Source organism: Pan paniscus, chromosome 1 (genome assembly GCF_029289425.2).
Source record: "Pan paniscus chromosome 1, NHGRI_mPanPan1-v2.0_pri, whole genome shotgun sequence".
In the NCBI taxonomy this organism is placed as follows: Eukaryota; Metazoa; Chordata; class Mammalia; order Primates; family Hominidae; genus Pan; species Pan paniscus.
The window spans coordinates 51,930,054-51,943,697 of record NC_073249.2 but is presented as its reverse complement, the minus strand read 5'-3'; the positions used below and the strand labels follow the sequence as shown (position 1 = coordinate 51,943,697).

The 13,644-nt window shown below is 35.1% G+C and overlaps 1 protein-coding gene across 12 annotated transcripts in view; it reads left to right on the top strand.

Moving 5' to 3' along the window:
- Nucleotides 1-13,644, top strand: part of CRB1 (crumbs cell polarity complex component 1) — a 281,528-nt gene that overhangs the window by 233,559 nt on the left and 34,325 nt on the right. For 8 of the 12 annotated variants that reach the window (XM_034943070.4, XM_008976672.5, XM_034943059.3 and 5 more), the window contains 3 exons: nt 4,374-5,280; nt 8,210-8,338; nt 11,819-11,945. In XM_034943070.4, the coding sequence (XP_034798961.3) occupies nt 4,374-5,280; nt 8,210-8,338; nt 11,819-11,945 (1,163 nt within the window). Of the gene's footprint in view, nt 1-4,373; nt 5,281-8,209; nt 8,339-11,818; nt 12,761-13,644 lie in introns of all 12 variants that reach the window. The other 4 variants (XM_063598016.1, XM_055110116.3, XM_055110126.2 and 1 more) reach the window with 2 other exon arrangements.

The following is a 13,644-nucleotide window of genomic DNA, read 5'->3' as shown; positions in this document are numbered from 1 at the left end:
GCACTGAATTCTAATTTCTTCCCCTTATTCAAAGATTGTGCTCCTAAAACTTTTCTCTCACACACCAGTATCAATTTTTCCATCATTACAAAAAATTTCTTTTGACACTTCCTCACTCCTATTCCTACCAGCTACCATCCCATTTCTCTGCCTTAAAGAATAGGGAGAAAAAAACCCTTTAATGTGTTGTCCGCAATATGCTTCCGATATTCTCACTCCATTCTCTCTTTTGCTCCATACAGTCAGGCCCACACACCACCACCTCCCTCCTGAACTCTCTTAACCCAGAGATTCACAGGTCACCTTTGTCACTTCATTCAGGTTTCTACACAAACATCCTCCAACTTGGCTTTATTTTTATTTTTATCTCTTATTGTTCCTTGATATTTTGTTACATATGCATTGATATATTTGTCTATCATCTCTTTCATCATGAGAATATAAGCTTCACAAGGCAAGAAACTTTTCTATGTGGTTTCTTGCTCATAAATATTTGTAAAATAAATAAATTGATATTATTTTCTTCAAATTTACTTAATATTTTCACTTAACTGCTGTGGACATTAAGTACACTATCAGCTTACTATAAAAAAAAATACATGCTGGATGCAGTGACTGACACCTATAATCCCAGCACTTTAGGAGGCAGAAGTGGGAGGATTGCTTGAGCCCAAGAATTTGAGTCTGCAGTAAGCTAGGATCACACCACTGCACTCTAGCCTGGGCAACAAAACAAGACCCTGTCTCAAAAAAAATAAATAAATAAATAAAAATAAAAATATTGCACTAAAATAATGGAATGGAACTAGAGGATAGTTTGGCTTAAGGTCAGTAGCAATGACATACTATCTAGACTGGGCCCCGAAGTAACTGAGAAAAAGAGAAAAATGAATTTACTTTTATGTTTCTGTACTTCAAAATCATATTATTTAAAAGACCTGTATGAAATACATTACACTGTATATACACTTGGGGAAGTTTTCTAGAAAAATGTATATACTTTTCTGTTTCATACTTAAGAAATAGGTACTACACATGTATAGAAAACATGATGCGTTGGCATAAATAATGTAAATTGGTTTTTAATGGGGCACTAAATTTTAAATGATACTTTTTCATTCTACTTCTTTAATTATTCTAAAATAATTTCTTAATTATTAATTTTACTGTTGATCTTTTGATAGAAATACTAAAGTTGTTAGTCTCAACTGTGTTCTACCTGGTGTCCGAATTGTTTTGAATATTTTCACAGGAAAAATGAATAGGATTTCTAAAAACAGTGGCAGCCCCAAAACAGTATGCACACTGCTCTGCAACCTACACATCAAACAGTTTAGGAACTGGACAAACATGTGTCAGAAGGAAGTGAAGTGAACCTTTACTGCTACAACATTGCCAATAGCAAAAGACTAGTAAGTCCAGCTCTGACACCCCCCGAAAGTCCCAGTAGCATTTTTAAAGTATAGCTTATCTTCGTGTAGAGAGAAAACGTAAATAAATAGGTGTACAATAGGAATTATAAATCAATTTTCTAATTGACAGGAATGAACCCAGAATTCACTTTTACTACTCTCATAATTTTAATTTTATGTAATCTTATGACTCTATTATATTTTCTTTCCAACTAAAATATATTGAAAAGATTAAGTCTAATGGAACAAGATACTCTTGAGAGTACAGCTGATAAATTGCTCTGAGTTTGCCTTTAGGACTTTAATCATCTCTGTATCGTACCAAGATTTAAACATTTACAACTCACCTTAAATACAGGTGTGCTTATTATGGTAAAGTTCCCCAAAGAAAAGGTGAAGTACAAAAGTGATTAGGTATATCGTGGTTTTTACCCATATCAGAAGACATGATTTCAGTGTGCTCAGCAGAGTTAGTAAATATATTTATATAGCATTATAGACCATAGTCTTCATTTCAGAGTTGGAGAATTTTGGAGATTTTTCATTTTAACATTTACTTAAAAACATGTAATGAAACACTTGTTGCTCTTTTTTTCCCTAAATTCCCAACTCCAAACCTGGTTGAAACACACACACACACACACACACACACACACACACACAGAGTAAAAAACAATAAGATCAAAGGAATTGATTTATTTAATTAAGTCAAATAATACACTTGAATGATACACTGAAATTTTCTCCTGCTGTGGTTTCTAATCATTATCTCACTTTTCAGGATACAGGATGGAGTTATTTTCATAGAGTATTCATTTAATTATGTTTACTGAGCACCTACTATACATCAGGGACACACAGGCTTAGGCATAAGGATTTAGTGATAACCTAGACAGAGAGGATCCTTGATTTCATAAAGCTTATGTCCTACTGCAGAAAGACAGTGAAGGAACAAGTAAACAAATAAACGTAATTTTAAGTGGTAATGGGAGCTATGAAGAAAATTAAGCATAGACAGTGAATGCAGGGAGGCAGTTTTTTTAACTTGGATAGTCAGGGAAAAGCTTCTCAGAGGAGGTGACATTTGAGCGATATTAACATTAAGAAAAGCCAAGTATAAGAAGATCTGGGGAAATAATATTCTTGGTATAAGTAACAGCAAGTATAAAAGGCCTGCGCTGGGAACAAGCTTGGTGTATCTTCAATGAATGGCAAGAAATTGTGGCTGTGGCCTGTGAATGAATTGGAATTGGAGAGTTAATCAGGGGCCAGATCATGTAGATGCTTTTTTTTTAACATGGCAAAATTTTGTCATGAATTTTTTTTTTTTTAAAGAGAGACAGGGTCTTATTATGTTGCCCAGGATAGTCTCAAACTGCTGACTTCAAGCTATCCACCCTCCTCAGCCTCCCAGATAGCTGAGATTATACCCACAACTGGCTCAGATCATGTACACTCTTGTGGTTATGTTTAGAATTTAGGATTTCTTTTTAAGATGATAACTAATGGAGCTTGACTAAGGAGTGGTTGTTATATTGATCTGCAGAGCAGTAGAAGCAGGGACACTAAGAAGTAATTAGTCTTAATGAAAGATGATGGTGGTTGGGTATAGTGCCTGATAATATATTAATAGTGTTTTCAGGTCATTTGCTACTGAAAAGTGTGATACAATAAAAGTAGATAATTGGCCACTGCATTGAGTAACATGGAGGTCATTCATTGTAACCATGAAAGTGGTTTTAGTGAAGTGACTGGGACAAAAGCTTGAGTGGCATATATAAAAGAGAAAATGAGTAATAATAGAGTGAGACCATGGGGATATAAAATTATTAAGTTTTGCTGGTAAAGAAAATAGACAAAAAAGCAGCAGGATTGGGGGATGTCAGGGTACTGTTTCGTGTGTATTTTTATTTTTTAAGATTAAAGCAATTACACATATTTGTATATTGATGGGAAACAACAAAATGGAAGGGGAAATGATGATGCAAGAAAGAAAAAGAATGCATAGAGGAATAATATGTTTAAAAGGTGAAAAGCAGTAGGACCCAGTTTATAACTGGTAGAGTTGACCTTGGTGGGAATACAGACAATACCTCTATTATAGCAGGATAGAATGCAGTGTGGATCCAAATAATATTAGGTTTACAGATTTGATGGATATCTGAGGTAGCTCTGTTTTTTCAAGAAAATATTAGGTGAGATCATAAGCTGAGACAGAATTAGATATTTTAAGAGACAGAACAAGTTGTTTGTTAATCATCTTATAGAATGGGGAAAAAAGTTTTTAATAGAGAAATGCAATAGGATTGCCCAAAGTGCTCTGCTCACATATAGCATGAGAGCAATTGATATGGTTGTATATGAAAGTACTTGGGTGTAGATACAGAATTTGCAGCTTGTCACATAATTGGAGTTCTACCAGGTAAGTAAATCAGTCATTTGGAATGCTACTTTTAACTGCCTACTCATCAGCTTAATCAGAAACCAGACTCCACTGTTAATTTTCTGTGTCACCATAGCTAGATTTGTGATTTCTTTTTGCTCAATTTATTTATGTGTAAAATGAATTATCAATGCTTTATTTGTGGGAGCAAATGCAAAATAAAAATTGGCATGCATTAGGATTTCACTGGAAAAGAAATGTATAGTTTTGGTTTTGCTATCAGACCATCCCAGTTTGATATTCTGGCTTTGTTATTTATTAATTACATGACCATGAACAAAATTACTTAAATTCTGTGAGCCTCAACTTCTTCTTCCATAAAATGGGGATAATAATAATACCTGTATTCAAAAGTTTGATATTAGAAATAATATAAAAGCAACTAGCACAGTATGTAACATGTATCAAATAGTCAATATGCAATGTTATTAACACAATGATCATTACTATTAATAACGGTAATTAAGCAAACTATAGATTTAATAAAGTTATTGATTATTATCACCTTCTCTCATTAGGTATTGCAAATGCTGTTTTTAATGGACAAAGCAGTCAAATATTATTCAGAAGCAATGGGAATATTACCAGAGAACTCACCAATATCACATTTGGTTTCAGAACAAGGGATGCAAACGTAATAATATTGCATGCAGAAAAAGAGCCTGAATTTCTTAATATTAGCATTCAAGATTCCAGATTATTCTTTCAATTGCAAAGTGGCAACAGCTTTTATATGCTAAGTCTGAGAAGTTTGCAGTCAGTGAATGATGGCACCTGGCACGAAGTGACCCTTTCCATGACAGACCCACTGTCCCAGACCTCCAGGTGGCAAATGGAAGTGGACAATGAAACACCTTTTGTGACCAGCACAATTGCTACTGGAAGCCTCAACTTTTTGAAGGATAATACAGATATTTATGTGGGAGACAGAGCTATTGACAATATAAAGGGCCTGCAAGGGTGTCTAAGTACAATAGAAATCGGAGGCATTTATCTCTCTTACTTTGAAAATGTTCATGGTTTCATTAATAAACCTCAGGAAGAGCAATTTCTCAAAATCTCTACCAATTCAGTGGTCACTGGCTGTTTGCAGTTAAATGTCTGCAACTCCAACCCCTGTTTGCATGGAGGAAACTGTGAAGACATCTATAGCTCTTATCATTGCTCCTGTCCCTTGGGATGGTCAGGGAAACACTGTGAACTCAACATCGATGAATGCTTTTCAAACCCCTGTATCCATGGCAACTGCTCTGACAGAGTTGCAGCCTACCACTGCACATGTGAGCCTGGATACACTGGTGTGAACTGTGAAGTGGATATAGACAACTGCCAGAGTCACCAGTGTGCAAATGGAGCCACCTGCATTAGTCATACTCATGGCTATTCTTGCCTCTGTTTTGGAAATTTTACAGGAAAATTTTGCAGGTGAGCATAAAGTCCATTTGAAGCTTGGTCTTTGAAGCTATACTCTGCATCACTGTTCTTGTCAAATTGGAAAGCTCTCTCCTCAAGGTATACATATATACTGTGCTGAACAGGGTGACACTGGTAGCTTCCGTCACAATTTGGTCATGTTAAGATGGGATCTCGCTTACCAGGATATTCTACAGGTCAGAAAGGTAGTGTTTAAATCAGACTTTCAGCAAAATATTTTCTCAGTCATCTGTGTGAAAATATGTCTCATGAACTGTAGCTCCAGGGTCTAACAGTTTCAAGGCCTCAGGAAACAAATGCATTTACAATAAATGCAAAAGCTGAAATGTAGTATTGTTAGGGAAGGCATGACTTCTATTGCTAAAATAATGCCCTGAGCTATTTCAGGCAGGTAAATACTCTAAAATCCCAAAAAGAGTACATTAAAGTATACAGCTGACTCTTGAACAACACAGGGGTTAGAGGTGCTGATGTGCAGTTGAAAATCCACATTTAACTTTTAACTCTCCCAAAACGTAACAACTATCAGCCTGGTTGACCACAAACCTTAACAATAACATTGTCAATTAACACATATTTTGTATGTCATATTCTGTCTTCTTACTATAAAGCAAGCTAGAGAAAATAAAATGTTATTAAGAAAATCATAGGAAAGAAAAAATAAATTTACTATTCATTAGTGGAAATTGATCATCAAAGATCTTTATCTTGATTGTCTTCGTGTTGATTAGGATGAAGAGGAAGAGAAGCAGTTGGTCTTGCTGTCTCAGTGGTGGCAGAGGTGAAAGAACATCCACAAATAAGTGAATCCATACCATTCAAACATGTGTTGTTCAAGGGTTAACTGCAATTTCAAAACAGTGGAATTATAATTCTCAGACAAATATAAAATAAACATGTTTTAATTATTCTGTCATTAATTAATGAGGAAACTAGTAAGATATAAAAACCAGTTCAAAGGACAATTTAAAGAATATGTATACATATATATACAAACAAGAATGAGTGAATGAATTTATTAATAAATACAAAACTGTTTAATATCCCATAGGGCAAGAAAACTAGTATTTGAAGTCATCTTCAATACTGTGATAATCATTTGTATGGCTCACTACAGATAAACTAATTTGCATTTTGACGAACAAGATTTTCATATTAATATTGTTTTCTACAACTTACAGAATTGTAATAAGGCACAGACCACTGCAAAAGTGGATAATCCTGGATAGTCCTTTATATAAACCCAGCAGTGCATTGAAAGAATATGCAGTGATTTTTTTTGCCCATTTCAAAGTATTTCACATTTTTCTACAACTACAAAAGCAGTATTTTAGTTCTTGTAACCACCTCCATTTCAAGCTATATAAACAGAGATAAGAAAGACTATTTTTCTTCTAAGTCGCATTGCTTCAGTATTTCCATGTAAGAAGTTATTATTGTTTTTACAACTTACACCGCTTTAAATTTACTAAATAATTGAGTCATTATGGGGAGGTGAGAGGGTTATTATTAACAAGTAATACATTCCAGAACTTCGGCAAGAACACCTGGAATGGGTTGGCAGCCTGTAGACATTACATTAATTCAGAGGTGGTACCTTAATTGCATGAATCTCCTAGCAAACATAACATGTAGGCATACCTATAAGAAGTTGTACATCTCTCCTTAACAGTTACTGTTCTGAGCCTGTGAAAGCAAGGCACTGTTGTAGGTGCTAAGTGTTCCCAACAGGTAACCTGCCTGTTTAAAAGCAAGAAGAATTCAGGATCAAATTTAGTACATTTCACTGTGAATTTTGATGAGTAAAATAAACACATAGGCCCTAGTAACTACTTCTCCAGAATTTTTTTCTGCCTAATTCATTAAAGTCAAGTTCTGAAAGATGAAAGCCCTCAAAAATACCTTCTAATGAGATTCAGGAATTGTTTATTAAAACCAAGATGTATACAAAGCTTCATATTTGCATTGCTAATTGACCTCTTTCAAAGCTGGTTGACATTTTTGGCTCTTTTGAAAAGTCTTTATGATATCCTTCTTTTTAAAGTAGAATTGATTAGCTCTTGTGGGAAGAGACACACTTAGCATCATATAAGCTAGTCTATCCACATTAGCTGCAGCACACACAACAGAACAAAATTCAATTCATTTTACACTTCCTGAATATTTATTAGTTATCTGATACCATGCACATACACAGTGGGTCAAAGGGCCTAAGCAACACTATTAAATTCTTTAAACATCAGTCCCTTCACATTACTAGATTTTGTCTTACAGTGAAGTTCCGCTTAGCTTCTAATACTTGTTCCGCCTTTTATAAGGATTCTTTAACATGTAAAACTTTGTTGCCATATCAGAGAGCCACACTCTGAATTCACATGCAGTTACCATCGTGTGCTATATACAAAGCTCCTGGACAGCATTTGGCTTGCATTTTTCGAAGCTATGAATTATTACATAGGGAGCAGCAAGTCTTGGCAGGGCAACTGGAGTTCAGCTCTGAAAGCCAATAGAGAAATCACATGAGTGCTTGGGTAGTAGAGTGCTGTCCTTGCTTTCCTGGCCTTTATAGAGATGCAATTTTCCTATGGCCTTTATTGATTTATTAGCAAAGCAGCAGCAAATCTAGTTATAGCAAGTTCTTTTCCAACCCAAAATTTATTGCCACCCCATGGCATAGATCTTATCTCACAAATGAAAACTGTGTAGAAATGGAAGATGCTTGTCACCGAACCCTCCAGCAGGAGCTTTTTACTGGAGAAAGTGATTCTTGCATAATGCAGCACAATTAAGCATTTGTAGCTCCTCCAGCCTGAGTACTTAATTAGCTCGGCATTGACTACATACATGAATTTATCAGAAAACTTTTCTTGAATGAGATGAACAAGATGAACAGCTGTGGCTCTTGCTTTTATCTCTCTAGACAGAGCAGATTACCCTCAACAGTCTGTGGGAATGAGAAGACAAATCTCACTTGCTACAATGGAGGCAACTGCACAGAGTTCCAGGCTGAATTAAAATGTATGTGCCGGCCAGGTTTTACTGGAGAATGGTGAGTCACATTAGAGCCTTCTGGAAGAGAATTCTGAGCTAAAGAATGATGGGATTACTCAAAGTTCATTTTCTCCTCTAATTTTTTATCTCAGTTCCCATAGGAAAATCTATGCTGAAATAGAGGTTCAGACAGAGTGAAACAATAAAAAAGAAGAAAAACTACAGTTTAGGTCAAAGGGGAGAACATTTTATTAGACAAAACTTCAAATAGGGAAAAATGATTTTTAAAAAATGTATAATGTGCTATTTTTCTTTCTTATAAGTACTTCTGAATTCATGTCTCTTTTTTGTTGCTAACTCTAATACCTGATGCAAATATGGTTGCTGTCGAGGTAAAATAAATTACAACTAAAAGATTGCCTCATAGAATTGCCTACAACCCAAAAGTATATATATACCTTATCCATATGAGTCTACTTTTCCCAGAGAAACTCTTCAACTCTTCTTCACCTCATACAGGAATTCTTAAAATGGAGTTGGTCAATGGCTTCAGGCAATCTGTGACCTGCTGAAAATACAGGAAAATTAGAATATGTATTTGAGTGGCTAGGGGTAAGTTCAGGGATAGAAAGAATGCATACTGAATAGCTTTTATCAGCTGCTTAAAGGGATTTATGTCCCCAAAACAGTTATGAACTGGGGCTCTATAGAATACAGATACTATATAAGCAGATAATTGTTAACCTTTTGTTTTAGCACTGTGCCATGCACCTTACAAATACCATCTCTAATTCTTATAGCTCTGTAAAGAAGGTTTCATGATTTGTATTTTGCATATGTGTAAACTGAGGCTGAGAGGTTAAGTGACATATAAAGGGCCTATCCACACGTTTGCTGCAGTAAGGTTGAGCTGCCTTCAAAGCCTCTGCTCTTCTATTTGATGTGCCAGCATAACTGTATGAATAAATCTTTGCTCACCACAATTTCTTTTTTTTTAATGAGAAAGGTGTTCTTCCATCTCATGTATCATCGAGGGTAAGATACAGTGATCTCTGATCAAACTTCCTACATTGAAAAAATTAAATAAACTGAGCTCAGACATATTTGACAAAGATATTTTGACTGACTCAATATTTCCCATAAGCATAGTTAATAAAATAATGGATATGTGAGTGCTCCCTGGCAAGTGCCCTTTGGATTAATTGGAATTTTCTGTTTTCTAGCTGGCCTCTTTTGCATCACAAAGACACAGGTCTTTTGCCATTTTTACAAAACAGCGGGGAGTCTAGGGTATACCTGAATTTGACCCTTCTAACGTTCATTTTTATTTGCAGCCTGCCTTCTGTGGTTGGTTCTTTGTGGTACAGGCATTCCAAGTCTATATGTGCATGAGAGGAGATAGCCTTGAGTCACATTCTGCTTTCTGTTGCACCAATTTTGGTTCTGCAACTTATTAACTGAGATCGTTTAGTTGTATTCCAATTCCATGTATCTTTCAAAATATTGCAAATATTTTCTTGTCATTAATTTTGAGTAATTCAACTATTGTCAAGGGTGGGTTGCTTCCTGGTTGAACGTCACACTTTCTGCCTAATGGCACAATGCATAGAACTCATCCAAAACCCTGGATTTTCTCTGCCACTCACACATTGTTTCTATTTACAACAAATATCTCCCTGTCTTCTGATATTTATTAGTTTACAAAATTTATATTTGACATTTAAATTCAGATATATTTGAAATATAGAAAGAAAAGAAAGCTTAGAGTTTTCCTTCTTTTCCCAGGAGACTTTTCAACTGGAAAAACTTACATGATGCTAGATATTTCTAAAACATTGAACCTGTGTTCAGTAGATTCTATGCTTTCAAAGTCCTTAACCATCATTACTTAATTGACTAGATGTTAATGGATTTATTTTTACTTTTCATGCATTAATTAACCTCTAATAAAAATGCCAATGATGCTGATAATACATGTGTATCTATTGTTGACTGTTTAGTTCAACAGAGAAATAGGTGAGAAAGTGATGGAGTAGTTAGAGGAAGACAGAAAATAGTGGGCTATCTCCCATGGCCTAGGGAAACGTGACTTCCATCGCATCCAAGGATATTGAAAAGCTATCCTCAAATAAATTGGCTTCTCTCCTGCCTTGGTTAAACCTCCAGCTTAATAGTGTCATCCTGGCAGGTTTTGAATGATGGATGGTGTGAACACTCTGGCCCACCCAAGACCGAGAATGCTTGGCAGGCTCCTGAGGGTTGTCAAGTTTTGCTCAGATCTAATCAGAGAAGTCTCCCTCCAGTCCAGAAGCATAAGCCAAAAAAGGAAAACAAAATGTCTCAGCTATGCTTGGTATCCAAAGGGATAAGGAGCTGTTTTTCTTGGAAGAAATCTTTGTTTTCCTTTATACCTTGGGCTGGCCTTGCCCCACTACCTCACCCCCTTTCATTTTGAGCCTAGTGGTTAGTCTCTGACCCATACGTGCAAGTTTTACATTTTGGAAGGTGAGGGAAAGAATAAGGGAAAATTAAAAATTGTTTACATAAAATTTCAACATTATAAGCTGCACTATAGAGATCTTGGAGCTAAGATTTTATACAAATTTTCAAAAGTAAAATAGCCGCCTTAGTTGCTGTTCTATCCCAAGGTCTTAGCAGAGTGTTTGTCACATAGTATGTGTTAAATAAATATCCACTGAGTGACTGAATACATGATTGGTGACTTAATCCATGAATATACAGAAAAACAAATTCTTGCTGGAAAATTAGGTTAAAAAAGTGACAATATCCCAGGAAGAAGAAAACTTCAATTTACCTGAGACTTGATGTCACTTGTCTTGGAAAATTTGGCTTTTGAAAGTCATTCTACCTCAACATTTCAGAAATTATGCTTGGCTATTGGAACACAGATTTATTAGCAAGTACAATCTTCTAATTATTGATTTTTGCTTTTGTTATAAAAAAAGGATTTCCACAGAAAATAATTCAAAATCTCTCAGAATAAACCTCTCCTCCTCCTCCTCCTTCGTCTCCCTCTTTTTTTTTTTTTTTTTTTTTGGTTTCTCTTTGGTGGGCTTTTTCCTTAGCCTGAGGGCTCTGACGCGTGAGGATCCTGATAGCCTGAATGTAGGTTTGCCCTGCAGACTCCAGATGGCAAAATACAGCCTCTCTCCTTGTGCCCCTAATAAACTGAACATTTATATAAGGTGGCAACCACACTAATGCTCTTGAGCATGACACTGGTGTAGGCATGGCCCACTTTTCTCATGGTTTCTAAATATTTGCATCTATTTTCTCATTCTAATTAATTCCGTGTGTATATGTATATATATGTGTACAGATTATTTCCATTAAACCCCAAATGTGTTAAAGAAATTTTAAGAAACATCTCCGACATTATCAAGTATGTATAAAGTATGTGTGGATGGGTAGATAAGACTGTGCTGTTCCAGAGAGATAAGGCAAACTTTTTCTTCCCATTTCACAACCAATGTATTCAACAGGGACCTGGGTTTCTGCTGTTCTGTTTATTTTGAAGGTGTGAAAAGGACATTGATGAGTGTGCCTCTGATCCGTGTGTCAATGGAGGTCTGTGCCAGGACTTACTCAACAAATTCCAGTGCCTCTGTGATGTTGCCTTTGCTGGCGAGCGCTGCGAGGTGGACGTAAGCAGCCTCTCCTTTTATGTCTCTCTCTTATTCTGGCAGAATCTTTTTCAGCTTCTTTCTTACCTCATTTTGCGTATGAATGATGAGCCAGTTGTTGAGTGGGGTGAACAGGAAGATTATTAACATACATTTGAACATTCCCAAATGAAAAAAAAAGCCATTGAATTTCAAGAAATGCCTTGATTCATTTTAGATCTCTGGGGAAGAAAAAGGAAATAAAAACCATCTCAATAATTAAGGTAAATTCAAGGCTTATTTTAAACATATCAGAAGCACTTTGTCTGTGTATAAAATATTTTCCTATTCTAACTTTAAATATGAAAAAAGTGTTCTTAATATAACTAGAAATATCTCCTTATTGTGTGTATTTAGTACAAATATATTATCATTCTTAACACTTCTATATGTGAATGACCACTGCAATTTCTTCCCACTCCATTTCTGGGTATTTTCACATTTTAAGTTGCCCTCAATCACTATGATTCTATTTTCATTTCTGTTCTTTCATTCTTATCTATTATTTATGACACAAAAATTGAGAATTACAGGCCAGGTGTGGTGGTTCACTCCTATAATCCCAGCACTATGGGAGGCTGAAGTGGGCGGAACACCTGAGGCCAGGAGTTTGAGACCAGCCTAGCCAACGTGGTGAAAACCTGTCTCTACTAAAAATACAAAAGTAACTGGGAGTGGTGGCACATGCCTGTAATCCCAGCTACTCAGGAGGGTGAAGCAGGAGAGTTGCTTGAACCCAGGAGGCGGCGGTTGCAATGAGCCAAGATTGTGCCACTGCACTCCAGCCTGGGCGACAGGTGAGATTCTGTCTAAAAAAAAAAAAAAAATGAGAATTACCGATTAAAATTACTGATTATATTCATCTATGTTTTTACATGAAGCTATTCAAATGAATTGTTACGTTTTCTCTGATATATGATTAAATATATAAAGAGAAATCAGGAATTTACATCGAGTCCCTAAATTGTAGAAAAACAATTATCTAGTATCAGTACTCAAATTATACCTCCCTGGTATAATTTCTGATTCCATAAAACTGTCTCTCTAACAAAGTTACAAATAATCCTTTCTCTATTTCCTTTCCTGCAATACTTTCCCTTTTCCTAACAAATAGAACAATTTTTCTGTTAATTGTTTCTAAATTTATGAGCTCCTTGACTTTTCTATCAAATGGACTAATTTCAGTTGCTTTTCAATGAATATTTAATAAAAATAAGCACTGTAGTTTATACATAAATTTAAAAGTATATATTGTAAAACTTGAATTTTCTTAGAAGCATGGTTTTCTAAGATTTGCAAGTAAATTTATTTTCTTAAGTATCTTTCAGAAAAAAAATGAAAGCATAGTATACATCATAACCAAAATATATTTGACATTATGATTTTTTAAAATAAATGTATACCTGAAATGATGGATCTATAAAGTATATTAATAAGATATGCAAAAATTAATATATTCTTTATTATAAATATTTCAGAGATTATAAAATAATAATTTAAAAAAACTTTCTTAATGTTTTTATTGTTTCCACCAGTATGTTATCATTTATGCTAAATATCTTTGTGTAGATATACCCTTCCAAAGAAGACGTAATTTGTGTTCATTTAAAGGAAAAATAGTTTGATCCTATGAATTAATTCAGAAAGCAACTAAAATAACAATGGCCTGCCAAACGTCATT